We start from the raw sequence: 22319 nt of genomic DNA, 5'->3' as shown, positions 1-22319 counted from the left end.
CCTCTTCTGTGGGTGAGAGGGTCTGGTTGTTATCAGCCATTTGCCAAGCTGATCTGAGGCCTTTGACCCTCACCCATTCGAGTGATGACAGTCCCCCCTCTCTGGTGGTTTACCCTGGTAGGAATTCTGCAAGCTGCAGACCACCACAAGAAAGGCAAGGAGATGTCCGGGTTGGGGGTCATCGTTGCGGTCCCGTCGTCCGGTCGTCCAGGCGGGTAGATCTGGGCAGTAACTTAGGCAGATGTTAACAACGCACACACACTCACGAAATACATCATTACATTTCTTCCCCAAATGAGCGGCGTTGTGACACTAACTGGTGATTGTATGGGGAACTTGTTTGTGGCTCTATCACTTCCTAAGTGTCAAAGAAAATGAAACATAAATGAATAAAAAACACAAACAGAAGGTATACAAAATATAGTTACCACACCTCAATCATCTAATTGGACTGTATTCTATATACGTCCACGGTCTTGGCTATATGACTCTATCATGGCATTGTGTCTAATGTCATATCTAGGGCGATCCTACTTAGCGGTGTGTTGCTTAGGGCACTATCCTAAGTTGATAACTACATGATAAGTCTACAGCTGTAAGGCACTAGCTTCAGACAGTCAACAGGGATGACCTATGGACCTCTGGGGAGAAACTGGTGATTCATGTAGCTGTAGAGTCAAAGAGGCTTCAGGGTACATTTTCAATTTTACCACAGCTGGTATTTTGCTCGAACCCTTAAGTGATCCTAGAATAAATCCTCATTAAACGTTCCGTTGTACATGTGCGCTTATGCTTACACAAGCACACATGCCAAGGGAAAGAGAACCAATTATCCTGGTAGGCTGCAAACTGTTCAGAATGAGTCTGACTTCATCAGATAATTTCTGTGTCAATGACCGTGTGTCAGTAAGAATTGGTGAAGATCTCAAGCTATATGCCAAGGGAACCTGTAGTGATTTTACTACAAGTCAATATGTCTTACACCATTGTAGTGGCGATAGGTATGAAGGAGTCTATTTCATAGCTATGTTATCCACCGAGGAGCTAACCTCACGACGGAAGTACTCTATAAGCACTGAACCAGTCGTACACGGCGTGATCATGGTTCTATTTATTAGTGGCATGTGTTTTTAACCATCAGAAGATTGTTTTGGGAGATTCCCTTCCACGTGTTGCAATCTGAGTGACTACTACCTCCTCTGTCGCTGTTATCAAGGGCAATTCAACTTGTTAGGTCTCTAACCTTCTTACCGAGTGTGGCTGGACTGGCTGTTGCTGGCATTGGTACTGGTACTCAAGAGGACCAGCTATCCTATCGATTTATTCTGAAATGTTATCCTACCGGAACACATGATTAGAGCATTTTACTAGTTGCATTGTAGTTGAGACTACACATGGCAAGGAATGATTATTGTTGCCATTTGTTTTGGAGGTGTAAAGTCCACTGGACTTCTTTTACGACCAGTGTGGTACACCTCAGTGATATCTCAGATGTATTCTAAGGTTATCCCCGTTGAGGGGCTTGTCCGCTCCACTCTGTTCTCATGGGAAAGTTTACAACTAGATTTGTTTCCTGATCGGGCGGCCTCGTACAGTGTTGCACGTAGTCTCGACTCATCATGGGTCTGGGCTAGTATTCCCCCCCCCTTTGTGTCTCGGGACCCCCCCACCAGCGGTTGGTGTTGGTGTCCGAGGCACAAATGAAAAGGTCGGACCCTTTGTACGAGTCGTCAGCAGCCGCGTTGTTAGTAGATTGGCTGTAACCTTTCAACCAAATCTCCTGGTGTTTGTGCTTCAAAACACTCAGTGGCTGTCGTGGCCTGCCAGTTACCACAGCGTCTGTGTGTGGCAACCGTTCCAGTACCTGCGAACTGAGATGAGGATATCTTTCTGCGATATGGCACAGCGTTTCACCAGTGGGAATCATCGGGTCAGTTGCGGGACTGACGCCGTTAGTTTCATTGTAAGGGGTTTCAGTCCCCCTCAAAGCGGAAAATGTATCACCGGAAGCAGAGTACACTCTGCACGTCGATGCTTTTATTCCTGAGATGGCCGCAGTGCTTGTGGAAGTGTCAGAAGGACAAGAGAAGTTAATCTTAGCGACAGTATTGCATGACTCCAAGGAGGAGGGAAGTTGCTCATTCACAGAGACTGCAGGCTCGAAATCATAGTCATTCAAGTTTGCTGATTGAATGTGACGAGATATCGTAATATCTGCTTGAGTCAGATTCTGCACCAAGAGGTGTCGAAGCGTCTTTTTCCCAAGGGGTGCGTTCGACAGATACTCTTCGTGGATGACTGTGTTGCAGCCAGCGTTAGGAGAAGATAGTGTGGTCAGTGGAGACGGCACTGTTACCTGTGACCATACTTGGTTGGTTTTCCAATCCATTAGTGGGATCAAACGATCCATTAAGTCTGCTCCGAGTAGCAGGTATTCAGTTTCGAGGCTGGTAACATACACAGGGTGAACAAGCGATACGTCTTGGAAGTGTAGTTTCAGCATGAGTCTCAATGTGAGAGGCGAGGTAGTCTGAGTGAAACCTCAAAGTTTAGTGTCGCATCGTTCCATTTTTAACCAACGTTTGGCTGGGTTCAAAGCCCTTTTGAGATCATTGAACAATGTTTGAGATTAGCGATATTGTCGAGCCTGAATCAATTAGCGCATCATAGGTTAAGCAGACCTCCAGGACTGTTTTAAGGTATGGCCTCATGGAGTTGCGTTTTGTGGTCATATTCCCCACAAAGTGGAGTGGTTGTTCACAACGACGTGATGTGTCATTTGTGTTCATGGTGAAGACAGATCGACTAATCGGGGTTTGAGTGGAATTGGCTGTTGCGATGTTTTTGACCTTTTGCTTCGCAACATTTGTATCAGAGTCTATAGACAAAGTCTGTGGGCTTCTTTCTTGATCGAGCGGGCCCTGGATAGGGTCTCAAGTGAGAGCGGGAGTAATTTGATCGTTTACGTCCTTGCTAATTCTGGCGGACCTGTTGTCCGGCAATTCCACGTCTAGTCATAGTGACTTATCGTTTTTTCCTTTCTCAAATTTTTCTCGCTTTACTACTTCACGTAGTAGAACTTCTAGAGAACATCGCTCTACGTTTTGATCGTCATTGAACCCTTTGTTACCCTTGTGCTCTGACACTTTGTGTGGGTTGGGTGCAGGAACGTAGCAATCAGGCGACGTACTTTACAGTTATTTCGACCGCGGTGGTTATTGGTATCATGGTTTCGTGGTAGAAACCGTTGTTGTGTGTCATCACTCAACGCTCCAATACATGATGACACACCCTCTAACTGGAGTGAGTGCTCCTGTTCAATCTTCAAACCTGAGATGTCAGGGCTCAAAAGCTGTGCTTGCAAGCTCTCTAAGTTATGAGATTGGCAAACCAACGTGGGCTGTAGGGCCCAAGTAGGTAATGAAGTTGGGATACATGTTCAACAGAAACATTTGTTTGAATGGTAATAGCTCTTCCATTCCTGTTTCAGTGAGTAGGCCAAAGTAAGCTGAACGAAGCCTATGATTGTAAGCTTGTGGGTGTTCATTCCGAGCTTGTTTGACAGTGTTAGCTAGCGAGCTGTCGTGTTTGCGAGTCGCAGAACCACTGAATTCTATTTTCAAAGCCGTGGCAAGTTTAGCATAGTCGTATTGCACGTGTTGCTGTTGTAGACGAATGAACCTTGTCATGTGTCTATTCGACGTTCGCGTCAACAGGTAAAGCCTGTCAGCACCCGTAGCATTCGGGTAGCCATCCAAAGCGTCCTCTATGTCTGCTAAGAACGTCAGTGTTGTTTGGCTTCTCTGGAACGGGGTCAAAGATGCGGAAGTTTTTGATGATTTTGTCAAGGCGTTCCGTGCCAAGTGCGCGGAAAGGGTTGGCTTCATCCTGTGGGGAGATTTGGGCCGAAAGGCCAAGAGGAGAAGCCAAGCTTTGGCTTTGTTGGCGAGGAGGCGCCATACTACTCTGTGCTGAATGGCCAAGAGGAGAAGACTGAGGGACACCTGAGAGAGGCAAATTCTGAAACCTTCTGTCGTCTTCACTCCTTTGTGTACCGAGTTCTGGTTGCAAGCTAGGTTGCTTGGTTGGGTAGTCACGCTGTAGCGCGTGACTGTTCTGGAATTCCTCCAGATGGTACCTAAGGGTGGTATTCTGCTGCATAGCAGAGTCCACTTGGGCGCTTAGAGCACTTATTTCAGACACGTAAATGTCGCCCTTGCTGTGTTCGGCCTCATACTTACCTGTCATGGTTTGCAGGTAGAGGTCTTGAGTGCGGAGCGAGAGATTCAGTGATGAGATTTCCTCCGCTTGCTTAGATTTACGAGGTGTCAAAACCAGCCCAGCACCCCTTCCCCTCTTCTGTGGATGAGAGGGTCTGGTTGTTGTCAGCCATTTGCCAAGCTGATCTGAGGCCTTTGATCCTTACCCAGGAGAGTCATGACAGAAGCAAGAGTAATAATGCGTTGGAGTGGAAAGTGGTGATAGTGTTTGATGAGACCACAGCACCTCATTTACACCCTATGCGACTAACTAATGCCGTAGAGAATGAGGTACAGTGAGGGAAAAAAGTATTTGATCCCCTGCTGATTTTGTACGTTTGCTCACTGACAAAGAAATGATCAGTCTATAATTTTAATGGTAGGTTTATTTGAACAGTGAGAGACAGAATAACAACAAAAAAATTAAAAAAACGCATGTCAAAATTGTTATAAATTGATTTGCATTTTAATGAGGGAAATAAGTATTTGACCCCCTCTCAATCAGAAAGATTTCTGGCTCCCAGGTGTCTTTTATACAGGCAACGAGCTGAGATTAGGAGCACACTCTTAAAGGGAGTGCTCCTAATCTCAGCGTGTTACCTGTATAAAAGACACCTGTCCACAGAAGCAATCAATCAATCAGATTACAAACTCTCCACCATGGCCAAGGCCAAAGAGCTCTCCAAGGATGTCAGGGACAAGATTGTAGACCTACACAAGGCTGGAATGGGCTACAAGACCATCACCAAGCAGCTTGGTGAGAAGGTGACAACAGTTGGTGCGATTATTCGCAAATGGAAGAAACACAAAATAACTGTCAATCTCCCTCTGCCTGGGGCTCCATGCAAGATCTCACCTCATGGAGTTGCAATGATCATGAGAACGGTGAGGAATCAGCCCAGAACTACAAGGGAGGATCTTGTCAATGATCTCAAGGCAGCTGGGACCATAGTCACCAAGAAAACAATTGATAACACACTACGCCAGGGTTCTTCAATTCCGGTCCTGGAGGGCCGAAACACCTCTGTTTTTCATCCTCTCCTTCTAATCAGGGGCTAATTCAGACCTGTGACACCAGGTGAGTGCAATTAACAACCAGGTAGAAATAAAAAACAAGTGTTTCGGCCCTCCAGGACCGGAATTGAAGAACCCTGCACTACGCCGTGAAGGACTGAAATCCTGCAGCTCCCGCAAGGTCCCCCTGCTCAAGATAGCACATATACAGGGCCGTCTGAAGTTTGCCAATGAACATCTGAATGATTCAGAGGAGAACTGGGTGAAAGTGTTGTGGTCAGATGAGACCAAAATGGAGCTCTTTGGCATCAACTCAACTCGCCGTGTTTGGAGGAGGAGGGATGCTGCCTATACCCCAAGAACACCATCCCCACCGTCAAACATGGAGGTGGAAACATTATGCTTTGGGGGTGTTTTTCTGCTAAGGGGACACGACAACTTCACCACATCAAAGGGACGATGGACGGGGCCATGTACCATCAAATCTTGGGTGAGAACCTCCTTCCCTCAGCCAGGGCATTGAAAATGGGTTGTGGATGGGTATTCCAGCATGACAATGACCCAAAACACACGGCCAAGGCAACAAAGGAGTGGCTCAAGAAAGAAGAGTGGCCTAGCCAGTCTTCAGACCTTAATCCCATAGAAAATCTGTGGAGGGAGCTGAAGGTTTGAGTTGCCAAACGTCAGCCTCGAAACCTTAATGACTTGGAGAAGATCTGCAAAGAGGAGTGGAACAAAATCCCTCCTGAGATGTGTGCAAACCTGGTGGCCAACTACAAGAAACGTCTGACCTCTGTGATTGCCAACAAGGGTTTTGCCACCAAGTACTAAGTAATGTTTTTCAGAGGGGTCAAATACTTATTTCTCTAATTAAAATGCAAATCAATTTATAACATTTTTGACATGCGTTTTTTCTGGATTTTTTTGTTGTTATTCTGTCTCTCACTGTTCAAATAAACCCACCATTAAAATTATAGACTGATCATGTCTTTGTCAGTGGGCAAACGTACAAAATCAGCAGGGGATCAAATACTTTTTTCCCTCACTGTAGGTGAAGTCAAATTAACTTGGTTCATTGGAAATGGTAGATTGTTAATATTTTGTGGTAGCCAGGCTCAGCAAGAGAAGATACTGAAAATGGAAAAGCTTAATGGGAAGAAGATTAAAAGCCATGTCCCTGGTGCTTATGCTAGATTGAGGGGAGTCATCACTGGGGTCACAATATCTATGTCCACAGATGATATTAAAGACAATGTAAAGGGAGGAAGAGGGATTGAGGACAAAAGTTTGATCAGTAGGAAAGAAGGTCAAAGAAGTGAAAGCCTATCAGTGCTGCTGAGGTTTGAGAAGGTTATGCCTGGAAAAGTACAGATAGAATTTGTCCCATGTCAGAGAATTTGTCCCATCCCCATTGCAGTTTTTTAAATGCCAACGAATGGGACATGTAGCTGTTCAATGTAAAGGAAGGAAAAGATGTGCCATGTGTGGAGGGGAACATGATTACGGTGAATGTGGGAGCAATGTAAAGGTTAAGTGTTGTAATTGTGGGGGGGAACATAGTGCAGCATTTGGTGGATGCCAGGTGCAGAGAGAGGCTGGAGAGGCTCAGAGATATAGAATTAGTCATGATGTATCATATGCAGAGGCTGTAAGACAGATTGGTAGAACTACAGTGTGGAATGATGGAGCTTCCATGGCTGCTCCTGTAGTAAGTTGACCTAGTGTCGGGGCTGGTGTTTCTGCTGGTCCTGGCATGGTTTAGAGGCCTATTCAGAAATATTGTGCTCATGAATGTGTGGTGTCAAAGGACACTTAGATAATGAATTAATTTGACTTCATAGCTTTTATTGGTAAGGTTATCAATACGACTCGGGTTGTGGAAAGCATTAATGCCAGGTTGAAGGTTATTGTGGAGAGGGCAAAAGAGATATTGGGGGTAACAGTTACTGTTTAAATAGTTGTTGACATGCTGAACAATCCTAAGGGTGGAGTGTTTCAGCATGATATAGATCAAGTTTAATGGGGTGGGGGAGGGGAGGGTAGTGGTAGAAGTTAGTAGGGATTTATTTGGGTTTTATTTTATTTTCATGGTAGTACAGAAACGGGCAGATCATATGATTGATCGTACATTCCACCACAGTAGTTGGCGGCATGCACTTAAACGATTGTTTGCGACCGCCATGATATCAGCATAGAAGAAGAAGAAGAGTGGACGTGTATTTACGGATGTAGCTAGCTAGCTACTGTTTGTTAACATATTTACCTAAATTAAATATCGTTTGCGACATCATGAAATCATCATGATGGTAAAAATGTAATAGAAATCAAATCAACAGGCGTGGTCTAACAGAACAAGATAAACACAACGAAGGTAATAGATGTGCTAAGCTAGCTAACAGTAACTTAGCTAGCGTGGCTTGTTTATCAGTCGACCGTCTGTTTGCGTGGTACAGCTAACGTTCGCTTGAGAGCTAACTAACTTATCTATGTTTGGATGTAGGTCTCCTGAGGTGGTGAATTGAAGACATCGCATAACTGACACCATGGGGGCCGAGCAAAGTGGTGATTCGGAGCACAAGCACTCCGACTACAGTTCCTCGGGTATGGAGGACAGGCAGGTTGTCTGCAGTGGTGGAAAAAGTACCCTATTGTCATACTTGAGTAAAAGTAAAGATACCTTAATAGAAAATGACTCAAGTGGAAGTCACCCAGTAAAATACTACTTCAGTGAAAGTATTTGGTTTAAAATATACTTAAGAATCAAAAGTAAATGTAATTGCTAAAAAACGACTTAAGTAGTAGTTTCAAATATTTTTACTCAAGTACTTTACACCACTGGTTGTCTGTGTGTGCATCCCAGTAATGTTATTTCTTCTGAAATGTTTACGTTCACTACTTCCCCAAACCATATTCCTTATACCAGTCATTTCCTTTCAAATCAGTGAAAGGAGGTGAACAAGTGCATACTTTGGGAGGAAGGAGAGGGACATAGCCTGTCTGTAGCAGGTGACGCACAAAGTGCTTACCCTATATTATTCCTTGAACTCTTGCACATAGGATACTCAAACGTGTACTTGTCATTTTTTAAGTTACAACCAATGTTACCTCTACGCTGCGCACAGTAGCCGCGCAGAGCTCAGAATAAATATCAGCCCACTGAGAGAAGCACAAGATTGAACTTCACTCAACTTTCTAGAGTTTTCCCTGTTAGTTAACACTATCAACGTTTCCCTTTACTGTGACAATTGTGATTGAATCAACGCAATTATAGCCACTTTCAATGCAACCTACCGAAACAAAACAAACTATGCAAGATATTCTGTTGTAGGCAGAACGCATCAGAGGAGGATTCTATTGGGCATGACTCAGCCCGTACTCTACACAGACCGGTGCGGCATAACCAATCAGAGCTGCAGTAGGCCTATATGCAAATAGACCATTACAATATGTGGATCTGTGCCATTTACTTTGATCTGGACTGTGTTTACAGCTGTGATTGTGAGTAGATGTGCTTGTTTTGTGATCAAAGCAAGAGCTGCATGTAGCCACGTGCACATTTTGTTCATATCCTTTGCTAGTTAGTGAGTAATTAGCCCAGTTATAGATCATTTGTAGTCCGCAATAGGGGAGTGATTGCTTCCTACAAGAGCACAAAACGTGTACATTTGTAGACATCTTTGAAAAGCAATTCAGGTAAAGAGCTTTTTTTTGTCTTAAAGGGGCAGTGTTTTGTTTTGAGACAGGCTTGAATAAACTAAGTAGTCAATAGGCAGAGGGTAGCATAATCTTTCTGATTCTCTGTAATAATGGTATGGGAATAATAATGCATTTTATATTGTAAAGTGGTTTCTTGCATCAAACAACACAACAACATTTTCAGGACAAGTGGATAAACTGGTAATGTCAAGCAAGCCATGCATGTTTTTTTCTCTCAAAAATCTCATGGAATGTAGGCCTACATTGAGCACCACACATTGGCTGCTACCGTAGGCTGAATGATAGAATAGCTATTTCAATGTTAAAATGTTATGGAATGCATTTTCTCCATTGTTTTTGATGGTAGGCCACTCTGGTAGGCCTACATTATGATCAAATAGCCACAGTAGCCTACATGGCCATTGTTAAAACTGTAACTTAAAGCAGGTATAGCCTCAGTGTTCACAGTAAACGTTCAAGTTTGCGCTCAGCAGACCTGAAATTATCTCAGTGCTGAAAAAAAATTAGAGGGAACATTGGTTACAACTGCAGTGTTTCATATTTGTAGGATGTCCCAAATGGTACCCTATTCCCTATATAATGCACTATTGTTGACCAGGGCCCATAGTGTCATGTCATTTTTTAGGAGCCTCTCTAGCTGTTAGCTATCTTTCAACATAAAACAAGTACTAATAGATGGAAAAATTCATTAAAATGCTTTGTTGTTGCAGTGGTGCCCTCTCCAGCAAAGCAGAAGGCTAAAATGGACGACATTGTGGTGGTGGCTCAGGGGACACAGTCATTGCGCAACATCCAAAACGACCCTGATGTCATCAAGCTTCAGGAAATCCCCACTTTTCAGCCCTTGTTGAAAGGTAAGCTAAGGGCCTTTCACCAAGATCTAGACCTATCCTCTGTCTCTACAGTATTGTAATAATGTTCCATATGAGAATGTGTACAATTATGAGTAGGGCTAGACATTCCTTTATGACCTTGAAGTCCACAGAAAGAGTGATCATAGATGATGTTTTGAGGGCAGTCTGTCCATGTCTCTAGGTGTGCTGAGCGGACAGATGTCCCCCAGCAGTTTGTGTCTAGAGAGGCTGGACTCTGCCCAGGTGCTGCAGCTCTGCATCCGCTACCAGGACCACCTGCACCAGTGTGCCGAGGCCGTGGCTTTCGACCAGAACGCCCTGGTCAAGAGGATCAAAGAGGTAACAAATGCCCTACTCACCTCACCTGTCTGTGCATGCAGGCACCTCTCCTTCGCTCCTTTCCTTCATCTGCGCTAGTCTGACAGAACAGAGACCGGTGAAAGTAGATTCCCCAATAGGCCTCCATCTTCTTTCATTTGTCTTTGGTTTTCATATGCGCATAGATAAGAGGGGAAGAAGCTACGCTAGTCTGTTGAAATATGGATGATGTGAAGTTGGTAGAATGATCTCACATATTTATATCTCTCATCTTTCTCTCCCTCCCTCCCAGATGGACCTGTCTGTGGAGACGTTGTTCAGCATCATGCAGCAGCGTCAGAAGCGCTATGCTAAGTACGCTGAGCAGATCCAGAAGGTGAACGAGATGTCCATGATCCTGAGACGTATCCAGATGGGCATCGACCAGACCGTCCCCCTGATGGAGAGGCTCAACAACCTGCTGCCGGAGAGCGAACGCCTGGAGCCCTTCAGCATGAGGCCGGACGGGAACGCCGCAGCCAAGTAGTAATATCCCTGCCTGGGTACGCTGATACATTCACTGTCATGGCCCTCTAGTCTAGCCTTCAATGCCTCCGCCATCCCAGAGAGAGTTTTAAAAGCTCTTTATTAAACCATTCATGTTGAACAGAAGCAAGGGAGGGAGGAAAGAAAGACTGCCCAGCCAGCTCCCCAAGCCATCCTGAACCCTTCACATCCACAACTTACCATCCCACCAGCCCTGGACATTTAGCCCATCCACTCACCATAAGCATTACACACTCTGCAGTCCCCACCCCATCCAGCAGACATAGTGAGCTACTGGGAGAGTTACAGCCCATGCAGGGGTTTACATGGCAGTGAGTGTTAACCCCCTTCTGTCAAGGAATTGGAAGACGGTAAAATAGAAGTTTACATGATGATGCACTGAAGGGAACCTACTTGTATCTTTGATTACTGGTACTTTGTAGATACCACAAAGAGTGTGGTGACAAAAATGACTTCCAAAAATGACTGAATCTCCAGAAGTAATATTAATCAAAGATGAGCTCAGAAGACTCCCATAAAATAACTCCTGGAGCTTGAACTGACAGTGTATTTTTGTTTGGGGGATTTCTTTTTTATTACGCTAAATTATTTTGAGTGTTAGCTGATTGAATATGTTGGATTCTCTGTGAGTATTTTAAATGGCTTACATAGCAGAGAAATTTTTATCATTTCAATTTATTGCAAAATGTATAAAGGTTCTTTATACTGTTCCGTTTGAAGAATCAGTTAAATAATCAGATACTGACCCTCTCACTTGGATATGATGATTGGTTATAGGATATTGCCATTTGGTGTTATAACATAGTATATACACTTAGTGTACAAAACATTATGAACACCTGTTCTTTCCATGACCTAGACTGACCAGGTGAATCCAGGTGAAAGCTATGATCCCTTATTGATGTCACTTGTTAACTCCACTTCAATCAGTGTAGATGAAGGGGTGGAGACAAGTTAAAGAAGGAGTTTTAAGCCTTGAGACAATTGAGACATGGATTGTGTATGTGTGCCATTCAGAGGGTGAATGGGCAAGACAAAATATTTAAATGCCTTTGAACGGGGCATGGTAGTAGGTGCCAGGCGCACCGGTTTGAGTGTGTCAAGAACTGCAATGCTGCTGGGTTTTTCACGCTCAACAGTTTCCAGTGTGTATCAAGAATGGTCCACCACCCAAAGGACATCCAGCCAACATGACAAAACTATGGGAAGCATTGGAGTCAACATGGGCCAGCATCCCTGTGGAACGCTTTCGACACCTTGTAGATACCATGCCTGACAAATTGTGGCTGTTCTGAGGGAAAAGGGGGGGTACAACTCAAGGTGTTCCTAATGTTTTGTACACTCGGTGTAGATTCCACTTATTCTGTGAGGATGTGGCCGTTAAATTTTGATCTGAGCAGAAATACTTAACATTGTGGAGCAAAGTTCTCTCTCCCTCTCTGTAACGTTCAATGTATCCTCCTTTGAATTATGATCGCCTCTGTCTCTCTGGCAGAGGACGGCATATCGACATTCTTGGGACCTTTTCTAATGTCAGAAATCGTCATCTAATTCTAGTGATCCGTCTGTGCCTTTTCATGTGTAAATTAACAAGGACGAAATCCCTTAAAGTGCTTAAGGGGAATTGTTTGAACATTGAAACTGGAATGGAAATGTATGTCAGTCTACACACAGACAGAGAACAGAGAGCTGATGTTCATTCTTGTGCAGTTCCTTCCTACTCTACCTGCCTTTGTGCTGTGAAATGAAGAATAGGCCTAGCCAACTGATCCTCATAGCCTGATTATTAATACACCAAGATAATCCAATATAATTTGCCGTCAGGAATTTCATTTCTGAGAAATCCAATATAGGCCTACTTCTCATTTGAATATAAAAGGGACAGTTTTTGTTTCTGTATTCAGAATCGATCCATAGCTAGGAATATGAGTGGGAGAGGTTTCTCATCTATTGAAATGGCCTTCTGTAAAATGTACAGAACCATGGTTCTCTCTTTCTCTGAGGCTGGACTAGGTGCATACTAATGAGCAGCGCTATTAGCTGCCTGAATACTCTCTGCTGTGGTAGAGAACCCCTTTAAGTCAAATACCTTGTGGTTATATGATTATTATTTCAAATTGGATAAATATTCAATGTTTCTCTGAACAGGCTATACCTTCATGTTTGTATTATTTATTGGGTTGTAACTTTTAATATATTGCCAGAAGAGGAATGAAGATCAGCCAAATTGCATGCATTGACGGTCAGGGTTTCAGTTGGAATATGATTCCGTGCTTTCTGCTATTTGACATAGTCACCTCAATTATTTGATATGTTGTAGGGAGAAGTTGCACCTAGATGCTGATCTAGAGTTAATTTAGCTGGTTAGGATTGGGGGAGGGGAATCTGATCCTAGATCTGTACCGAGGGGAAACGTCATCCTGGAGTGTTTGATACAGCTGCTGCACAACCCACTAAGAAGCAGCCAAGAGACTCAGCAATGTGACGTCATCACTGTCACGCCTACTCCCGTTCCCTCTCTCCGGCGCTCGACGTCGCCGGGCTACTAACCACCGGTCCTGGCAACCCACATTACGCACACCTGCTCCCAAACGTTATGCACACCTGGACTTCATCATCACCTTGATTACTTCCCCTCTATTTAGCCCTCAGTAGCCTCAGTCTTCAGGCAGTATTGGTTCTGTTTATGTTCAGTACGCTTCTCCTGTTTTGGTAATCGTCATGTTTCTTATTATTAAACTCACCTTCTGCACCAGCTTCCTGACTCCCTGCGTATATGTTACAATCACACACAGCAGGGAACGCTCTGCTCATAGATATAAACAACAAAATTCACAGCCAGACAACACATTACATTTCCCTTTTATTGAAATGCCACCACCGCCGCCACAATAATAAGTTGGTTTGTTCATGATATACTGCATAAAAGTAGTGGGTATTCCAAAAACTGATCAGAACTCAAACCACTGGTGTAGAGAATAGACTTGGTAAGGTAAATGTTCAGATCAACTAGTTCCTCCTTGCCCTCTACGTAACATACAGGACATTGAGGGTGTCAGTGATTCAGTGCCACAGGGGCAGTTGGCATTACATTTACATTTACGTCATTTAGCAGACGCTCTTATCCAGAGCGATTTACAAATTGGTGCATTCAACTTATGATAGCCAGTGGGACAACCACTTTTTTTTTTATTGGGGGCTAGAAGGATTACTTTTATACTATTCCAGGTATTCCTTAAAGAGGTAGGGTTTCAAGTGTCTCCGGAAGGTGGTCAGTGACTCCGCTGTCCTGGCGTCGTGGGGGAGCTTGTTCCACCATTGGGGTGCCAAAGCAGCGAATAGCTTTGACTGGGCTGAGTGGGAACTGTGCTTCCGTAGAGGTAGGGGGGCTAGCAGGCCAGAGGTGGATGAATGTAGTGCCCTCGTTTGGGTGTAGGGTCTGATCAGAGCCTGAAGGTATGGAGGTGCCGTTCCCCTCACAGCTCCGTAGGCAAGCACCATGGTCTTGTAGTAGATGCAAGCCTCAACTGGAAGCCAGTGGAGTGTGCGGAGGAGTGGGGTGACATGAGAGAACTTGGGAAGGTTGAACACCAGACGGGCTGCAGCGTTCTGGATAAGTTGTAGGGGTTTAATGGCACAGGCAGGGAGCCCAGCCAACAGCGAGTTGCAGTAATCCAGATGACAGATGACAAGTGCCTGGATTAGGACCTGTGCCGCCGCTTTCTGTCTAAGGCAGGGTCGTACTCTGCGAATGTTGTAGAGCATGAACCTGCAGGATCGGGTCACCACTTTGATGTTAGCGGAGAACGGTAGGGTGTTGTCCAGCGTCACGCTAAGGTTCTTTGCACTCTGGGAGGAGGACACAATGGAGTTGTCAACCGTGATGGCGAGATCATGGAGCGGGCAGTCCTTCCCCGGGAGGAAGAGCAGCTCCATCTTGCCAAGGTTCAGCTTGAGGTGGTGATCCGACATACACACTGATATGTCTGCCAGACATGCAGAGATGCGATTCGCCACCTGGTTATCAGGTGTGTGTCATCTGCGTAGCAATGATAGGAGAGACCATGTGAGGATATGACAGAGCCAAGTGACTTGGTGTATAGAGAGAATAGGAGAGGGCCTAGAACTGAGCCCTGGGGGACACCAGTGGTGAGAGCACGTGGTGCGGAGACAGATTCTCGCACAACGCCACCTGGTAGGAGTGACCTGTCAGGTAGGACGCAATCCAAGAGTGAGCAACGCCGGAGATGCCCAACTCGGAGAGGGTGGAGAGGAGGATCTGATGGTTCACAGTATCAAAGGCAGCAGACAGGTCTAGAAGGATAAGAGCAGAGGAGAGAGAGTTAGCTTTAGCAGTGCGGAGAGCCTCCGTGACACAGAGAAGAGCAGTCTCAGTTGAATGACCAGTCTTGAAACCTGACTGGTTTGGATCAAGAAGGTCATTCTGAGAGAGATAGCAGGAGAGTTGGCTAGAGACGGCACGCTCAAGCGTTTTGGAGAGAAAAGAAAGAAGGGATACTGGTCTGTAGTTGTTGACATCGGAGGGATCGAGTGTAGGTTTTTTGAGGAGGGGTGCAACTCTCGCTCTCTTGAAGACGGAAGGGACATGGCCAGCGGTCAAGGATGAGTTGATGAGCGAGGTGAGGTAAGGGAGAAGGTCTCTGTAAATGGTCTGGAGAAGAGAGGAGGGGATAGGGTCAAGCGGGCAGGTTGTTAGGCGGCCGGCCATCACAAGTCGCAAGATTTCATCTGGAGAGAGAGGGGAGAAAAAAGCATAGTGTAGGGCAGTGTGAGCAGGACCAGCGGTGTCATTTGACTTAATAAATGAGGATCGGATTTCGTCACCCTTCTTTTCAAAATGGTTGACGAAGTCATCCACAGAGAGGGAGGAGGGAGGGGGAGGAGGATTCAGCAGGGAGGAGAAGGTGGCAAAGAGCTTCCTAGGGTTAGAGTGGTAGAAAGTGGCTTTAGCAGCAGAAACAGAGGAAGAGAATGTAGAGAGGAGGGAGTGAAAAGATGACAGGTCCGCAGGGAGTCTAGTTTTCCTCCATTTCCGCATGGCTGCCCGGAGCCCTGTTCTGTGAGCTCGCAATGAGTCGTCAAGCCACGGAGCAGGAGCGGAGGACCGAGCTGGCCGGGATGATAGGGGACATAGAGAGTCAAAAGATGCAGAAAGGGAGGAGAGGAGGGTTGAGGAGGCAGAATCAGGAGATCGGAGGGAGAAGGATTTAGCAGAGGGAAGAGATGATAGGATGGAAGAGGAGAGTAGCGGGAGAGAGAGAGCGAAGGTTGCGACGGCTCATGACGGCAGAGTGACAGCATCATTGCTCATTTAAAGGCCTGTGGCCAAACAACATCTAATTATGGCTCTGCTCTGCTTTCTGTTTTTGTTTCTGTCTGAGAACAAGGTGACATTGGGTCACATTAATGAAACGAATGGAAAATAATTACTTTGTCATCTTATGTTTCATGTATTACCGCTCACCAGAATTCAGCTAAAATTCCTTGAAATACATTTCAAGTGGGCTTGTTGTGACACCAGGTTAAGACAACCCTACACGTAGCAGTCCTACATTAGATGATTCATCTTCAGTTACATTAAAAAATATATATATTACTGCTCTGGAGTCTGGTTTTGTAATAGTCTTCTTTTATTTTTACTTCTCTTCTGTAAAGGCTACAATATGTTAGTTGAATTCTGTAGCCTGCATCACATTTTTACATTTGAGTAGACGCTCTTATCCAGAGCTACTTACAGGAGCAATTAGGGTTAAGTGCTTTGCTCAAGGGCACATCGGCATATTTTTCACCTAGTCGGCTCGGGGATTAGAACCAGCGACCTTTCGGTTACTGGCACAACGCTCTTAACCACTAAGCTACCTGCCGCCCGTGATTATACTGTTGGAGGAGAGTTGAAGAAAACCCACATGACAGGACTCATGTCTGTCAGACTGTGCTATTCACAGAGACAACTGAGCCAGTCAAGCCCCCAGGAGTCTGGTAGCCTGTAGTGGAGGAATTATAAGTCCACATCACTTCTTGTGATCAGAAACAGCATTTCATATGTACAGTCCTGATTAATGAAAGTTGATCTATTTTCTTATACAGTGCAACAGTTAATCCGTTTGAAAATACAATGAACCAGATCAGTTGTTCCATTTTCTCTTCATAAAATGGCACTTGAATCTACTTCTTGTTAATGTCTTTTCATACCATTGAAATGTATGAAGAAAATAGGCACTGTGTTACTTACAACCAAGACAAGTTCTGTAAAGCCACTGTTGTTAATCATGTGCAACCAATCCTGTCATAAATGTGTGAATTGTGATCGTCCTGTTATGTATTCTGACCTTAAACAGTCATTGACCCCCACTTATACATTAACCTGTCACTGGGCTCTGCCTTTAGTATTCATCATTAACACAATATTTGGATTTAGATGGACTTGAATAGATCAGTGACAACAACACCCAATATTGGGTAGGAGGAATAACCTAATGTAATGCAACCATAATTACGTTGGAGCACTTACCGTTGGAGCGTGCTCTATTGAACAATGTCTGATTGGAAATCCATTATTTATTCTATTCAAATGCAGAGTATTACTTCGTTTTAGGAGGAGAACCCTCCTCTTAAACAGCCTCATGGTTGATGCTTTTTGCTTTGAAGTTCACATTGAAAGGAAAACAAAAGGCTGGGTTTTTTTCCAATCACGATGCATATTATTAATTATGCTGATGCTTGTTATTAAGTGTTCAAACCAAATAACTAAATTGCTATAATTGGGTGGAAATTAGAGATCAACATACATAGATTTGCATAATTGAAGAATTACACTTCTTTGAATCAAAACCCTAAATAACCTTTGTGAGCTAAACTTGAGCCATCTTCGACAAGATAGTTCACCCATGCTCTGACTGTCTGCCCAAATCATTTCAACCTCAAGCAAAGAAAAATGTATAGTCTTCTATTACAAATCAGTTCCCAGGGTCCTTTGTGTCTGTCTTAATGACTTGGTTTGTGCCAGTTACTTTAAGGTGATTTAGGCAGCAGGCAATTTAGAGCATGCTGATGGTGCCCCATTCACTCCCACTGTTTTTAAGGTAATCAGTGCTAATGTACTTATAATACATATAAATAATTGTATTGAATATTTCACTATATTTCTGTGTCTCTCCCAACCAGAGATACACACTGATGGCATCTGATCTGTGCAGTCAGTGTTTCCCCTATATTCATTTAGTAGTGGCGTACCGCCGCTGCTAAATCGTTGCCACCACTCTCAAAAAACAAAAAATATATACACTGAGTGTGCAAAACATTAGGAATACCTTCCTAATATTGCGTTGCACCCCCTTTTGCCCTCAGAACAGCCTCAATTTGTCGGAGCATGGACGCTACAAGGTGTAAAAAGCGTTCCACAGGGACACTGGCCCATGTTGACTCCAATGCGTCCCACAGTTGTCAAGTTGGCTGGATTTCCTTTGGGTGGTGGACCATTCTTGATACACACAGGAAACTGTTGAGCGTAAAAACCCCAGCAGCGTTGCAGTTCTTGACACACTCAAACCTGTGTGCCTGGCAACTACTACCAGACCCCATCCTTTTGTCTTGCCCATTCACTCTCTGAATGGCACACATACACAATCCATGTCTCAAACTCCTTCTTTAACCTGTCTCCTCCCATTCATCTACACTGATTGAAGTGGATTTAACAAGGTGACATCAATAAGGGATCATAGCTTTCACCTGGATTCACCTGGTCAGTCTAGGTCATGGAAAGAACAGGTGTTTCTAATGTTTTGTATGCTCTGTTTACAAAACATTATGAACACCTGCTCTTTCCATGACATAAGACAGACCAGGTGAATCCATGTGAAAGCTATGATCCCTTAGCTTTTAAGATCAGAGTGATAAGTTACAACAAGATACATATCTTCCTCAGATTCTCATCAAAAACAAAGGAAAACAGTGGTACAGTAAAAGTTTAGAAAAAAGTTGAGAGGATCTTTTCCTGTTCCACTTATCTGGGTGCCGCTCTGCTTCATTGAATATTCAGTGAAACTGGGATTTCCCACAACACCTCAAATTAAGGATATGAAAAATTCAGACTCTTCCAACTCCAAAGGGATAGCCAGCCTGAACCTACATGACAGGTTGGCAGGCTGATTTGAGTGACGACATATGTAAGAAGTCCTTTGCTCTCAAAGAATTGCACACACACACACAGACACACACACACACACACACACACACACACACACAACTATGCATTCACCTTTGACTAACACTAACCTGACACTAAAGGATAACCTTGATGCTTGTCAATCCAAGCGTGTAATCACAGAGTATGCAAATAGACAGTAATTAGCATCAGGGAAGCGTAACATTGACTTTGCCCTGGTTAAAACTTCCTCCTACTATAACAGTAACATAATGTCAATCCTACCTCATTACAGGAATACAAACATATGGTAAATAATAAGAGGCAGTTTTTATTTAGTGATTTGTCTATTTAACCTTTCAAAATACACATTTTTAAAGGAAACCTGGATGATGGTGATGCCAGATCAGGCCCAAATGCAGTTATGTTTATAAAATGCATAAGTTATCCATTAACTTTCTTTTTTCAATCACTTTGGTGCAATTTTCACAAGTATGTAGTACATTTTCACAACGCTAAGCCCAAAAAACAAAACAGATCATCAACATTTCTCATGTTTCAAAACTCTAAGCACATTTTCAATTGACTGAGTACAACAAACAAATTCACAGCCATTTTTTCACCTAACTTAATCAGTGTTTCATCTAGAAATACATGTTTCACATTGCAATGCATGTTCATATAAAGTAATTGCCTTTCACAATGCAATGCTCACATTACTCTTCTTTTCTGTTAAAATACATTTTACTATTACTTAATCCAACTACTCTTTATTGATGATAACTTTGGTAAACCTATATAATTTACATGTAAACTGGTTTGTCTACTACAGATTTTGAGAACTACATAACAAAAATGTATGTCTGTAGAAACAATAGAAGTATGATATACGGTATACTCGTATGTAGTACTACTATGATGATGACTATTTAAAACATTTTGTAAAAATTATATTGAAAATCAAATCACAGATTAGAAGATGTTACAGCAGGCCCATCAAAATGCTTGTGTTTCTAGCTCCTACAGTGCAGTAATACAGAATAAATACAATACAAATACATCCCCTATACCGTAAACATGTATCCAACATGAAGTTGCTGGGGTCTTTTTAATAACGTAATATATGCCATTTACGTAGCAGATAATTTTATCCAAAGTGACACCAGTCCACCAGTCAGTGTGTTGTGAGTGTGGGAAATGGCTGTGAGAGTTATTGGGGGTTCATTCAGGTGGTGTTTGGATCCTGTAGGTGGTCACACAATTATGTAAGACGCTTCTTACCATATGGTATTTAGTTATTTGATCTGGGGGGTTTTTGATCTATGTTTTTTGATCTAGTGACCAAGACACCCCTGTGTGTGTGTGTGTGTGTGCACTTATTTTCCTACATTATCAGGACCCCAATGTCCTACCATTTCACCTTAATGTCCTGACAATGTCCTCACATTTCACGTTAATGTCCTGACAAGGTAGGAAAACAAGAACTGTTTTGAAAAGGCAGGACTTTTTTAATGTCCTGAATTTGTTCAAAGGCTATTTTAAGCTTAAGCGTTAGGTTTAGGGTTTTGGGGTTAGGGTTAGGGTTTTAGGGGTTAGGGTTATGTTAAGGGTTAGGGTAAGGTTTAGGATTAGCTGATTAATGATACATTATCATAAGTAATGCCACCTACTGCGTTGTGAGAGGAATGTAGGTAATGTCTCATACAGGTCAAATTAATAATCGCCTTCAAAAGAGAAGAGGGTTTAAACCAGTTATTCTAGTTTAACATAATGCATCACACACACACACACTAATGAGAATGTAAAAAATATATATTTTAAAGTTGTCTCATACAAGTAATTTGACCTGTATGAGACTTGACCTACATTCCTCTCACAACGCAGTAGTTGGCATTACTTATGATTATGTATCATTAATCAGCTATGGGTGTTTAATGATACACAGTGTCTTTGGTTTTATAATAATAGTTGTAACACGATCGCCTACAGTGACTGACCAGTCCATTTCTTTTTAACCGGGTCACCTTTGACCACGCCCACACCCGAACCCCCTTTAAGAAAATATAACTGGATAAAACATTTTGAAATTAATGAGTGGTTTTCAGGATAGTTGTGATTGGCTCAATTGGAGTGTGAACTTCAGGGGCCTAGTACATTTACATTTTAGTCATTTAGCAGACGCTCTTATCCAGAGCGACTTACAGTTAGTGAATACATATTTTTTTATACTGGCCCCCCGTGGGAATCGAACCCACAACCCTGGCGTTGCAAATGCCATGCTCGATCAACTGAGCTACATCCCTGCCGGCCATTCCCTCCCCTACCCTGGACGAATTGTGCGCCGCCCATGAGTCTCCCGGTCGCGGCCGGCTGCGACAGAGCCTGGATTCGAACCAGGATCTCTAGTGGCACAGTTAGCACTGCGATGCAGTGCCTTAGACCACTGCGCCACTCAGGAGCACTGCGCCACTAGTACAACCCATTTCAGCCCGTTGCCCTCAGGTTTAAAACTTCTGCTTGACATAGATTCATAAAGGCCCCCACATGAATGGGTTATTGCTTTTTGTACACACTCATAATGTCCTTCATCGTCTGACTCGAGATCGTGTGATGGCATAGGTACCAAATGCACCTCGGCGCTTTACTCCCTGGCATCTCCAGTCTGTATTACAATGATTCCTTGTTGCAAAATTTTTTAATAAATACAAGGACCTATGATTAGCAGCTTCCTATCCTACATTCCTATAGATACAGTATATCATTAAAACAGTTCAAAACCACGACAGTAGAGTTTGACACAATTTGAGGGCACTCCATTTTGCTATCCACTGGATAGGTAAGCATCATAAGGTATCGTATTCCCTTGCTCTAAGGTCTGTGGAAAGGACGTATATTCACTTTCATCCTGGTTGTCTCGCATTGGTATGTGAAGAAGCCACGGGAACATCCTATCAACCCTGAATATTCCCAAGCCTGAGAAAACGGGCGGGCTGTAAAATTGAATTGTCCTGCCTACCTAGCATGGGATTGTGATGGATTTGATGCGAACAATCTCTCACCTGAATGAACCCTCAATAACACTCACATTTCCCACACTCACAACACGTCCACACACTTAAGAGTTTTGAAAATATACCACTTACATCTGAAAAATGTATCAAAGTGATTGAAAGAAAAATGTCATTGCTCTCATCTTGGCCTTAAAGACCCAATGTTCCTCTTTCGTGATCAGAAAAGTAAATGAAGTAGTAGTTTTGTTCATTTTGTAGAGGGACCCAGACACAGATCTGACCAACTAGTATTCCTGCCAATACACATGGTCGTCATGGTGGCTCATTGCCATAACCATGGCCAACAATGGTAGTAGTGACAATTCACTTGTTTTGTGGATGAAGGAGAAAATATTTTTTTCAACCTGATATCTGTCAAAAATGGCTTTTCTGAAAA

At 43.6% G+C, this 22319-nt stretch overlaps 1 protein-coding gene across 1 annotated transcript; it reads left to right on the top strand.

Annotated features, from left to right (window-relative positions):
* The first annotated feature begins 7433 nt into the window (after positions 1-7433).
* Positions 7434-11597, top strand: LOC121531655 (BLOC-1-related complex subunit 5). The gene is made up of 5 exons (XM_041837010.2): positions 7434-7644; positions 7774-7874; positions 9701-9844; positions 10026-10183; positions 10455-11597. Exons 2-5 carry the CDS (start codon positions 7817-7819, stop codon positions 10686-10688), a joined length of 594 nt encoding a protein of 197 aa, XP_041692944.1. The 5' UTR covers positions 7434-7644; positions 7774-7816; the 3' UTR covers positions 10689-11597.
* Positions 11598-22319: the final 10722 nt, after the last annotated feature.

Source organism: Coregonus clupeaformis, chromosome 19, assembly GCF_020615455.1.
Source record: "Coregonus clupeaformis isolate EN_2021a chromosome 19, ASM2061545v1, whole genome shotgun sequence".
Taxonomy (NCBI): Eukaryota; Metazoa; Chordata; class Actinopteri; order Salmoniformes; family Salmonidae; genus Coregonus; species Coregonus clupeaformis.
Note: the sequence above shows the minus strand (reverse complement) of the source record. Positions and strands in the feature narration are given on the sequence as shown.

Bases quoted from the DNA above. Each gene is read 5' to 3' on its own strand.
- LOC121531655 (XM_041837010.2), top strand. From the start codon at position 7,817: ATGGGGGCCGAGCAAAGTGGTGATTCGGAGCACAAGCACTCCGACTAC. The intron at 7,875-9,700 runs GTATGGAGGACA...TTGTTGTTGCAG, and splicing joins CTCCGACTACAGTTCCTCGG to TGGTGCCCTCTCCAGCAAAG. The intron at 9,845-10,025 runs GTAAGCTAAGGG...CCATGTCTCTAG, and splicing joins TTTTCAGCCCTTGTTGAAAG to GTGTGCTGAGCGGACAGATG.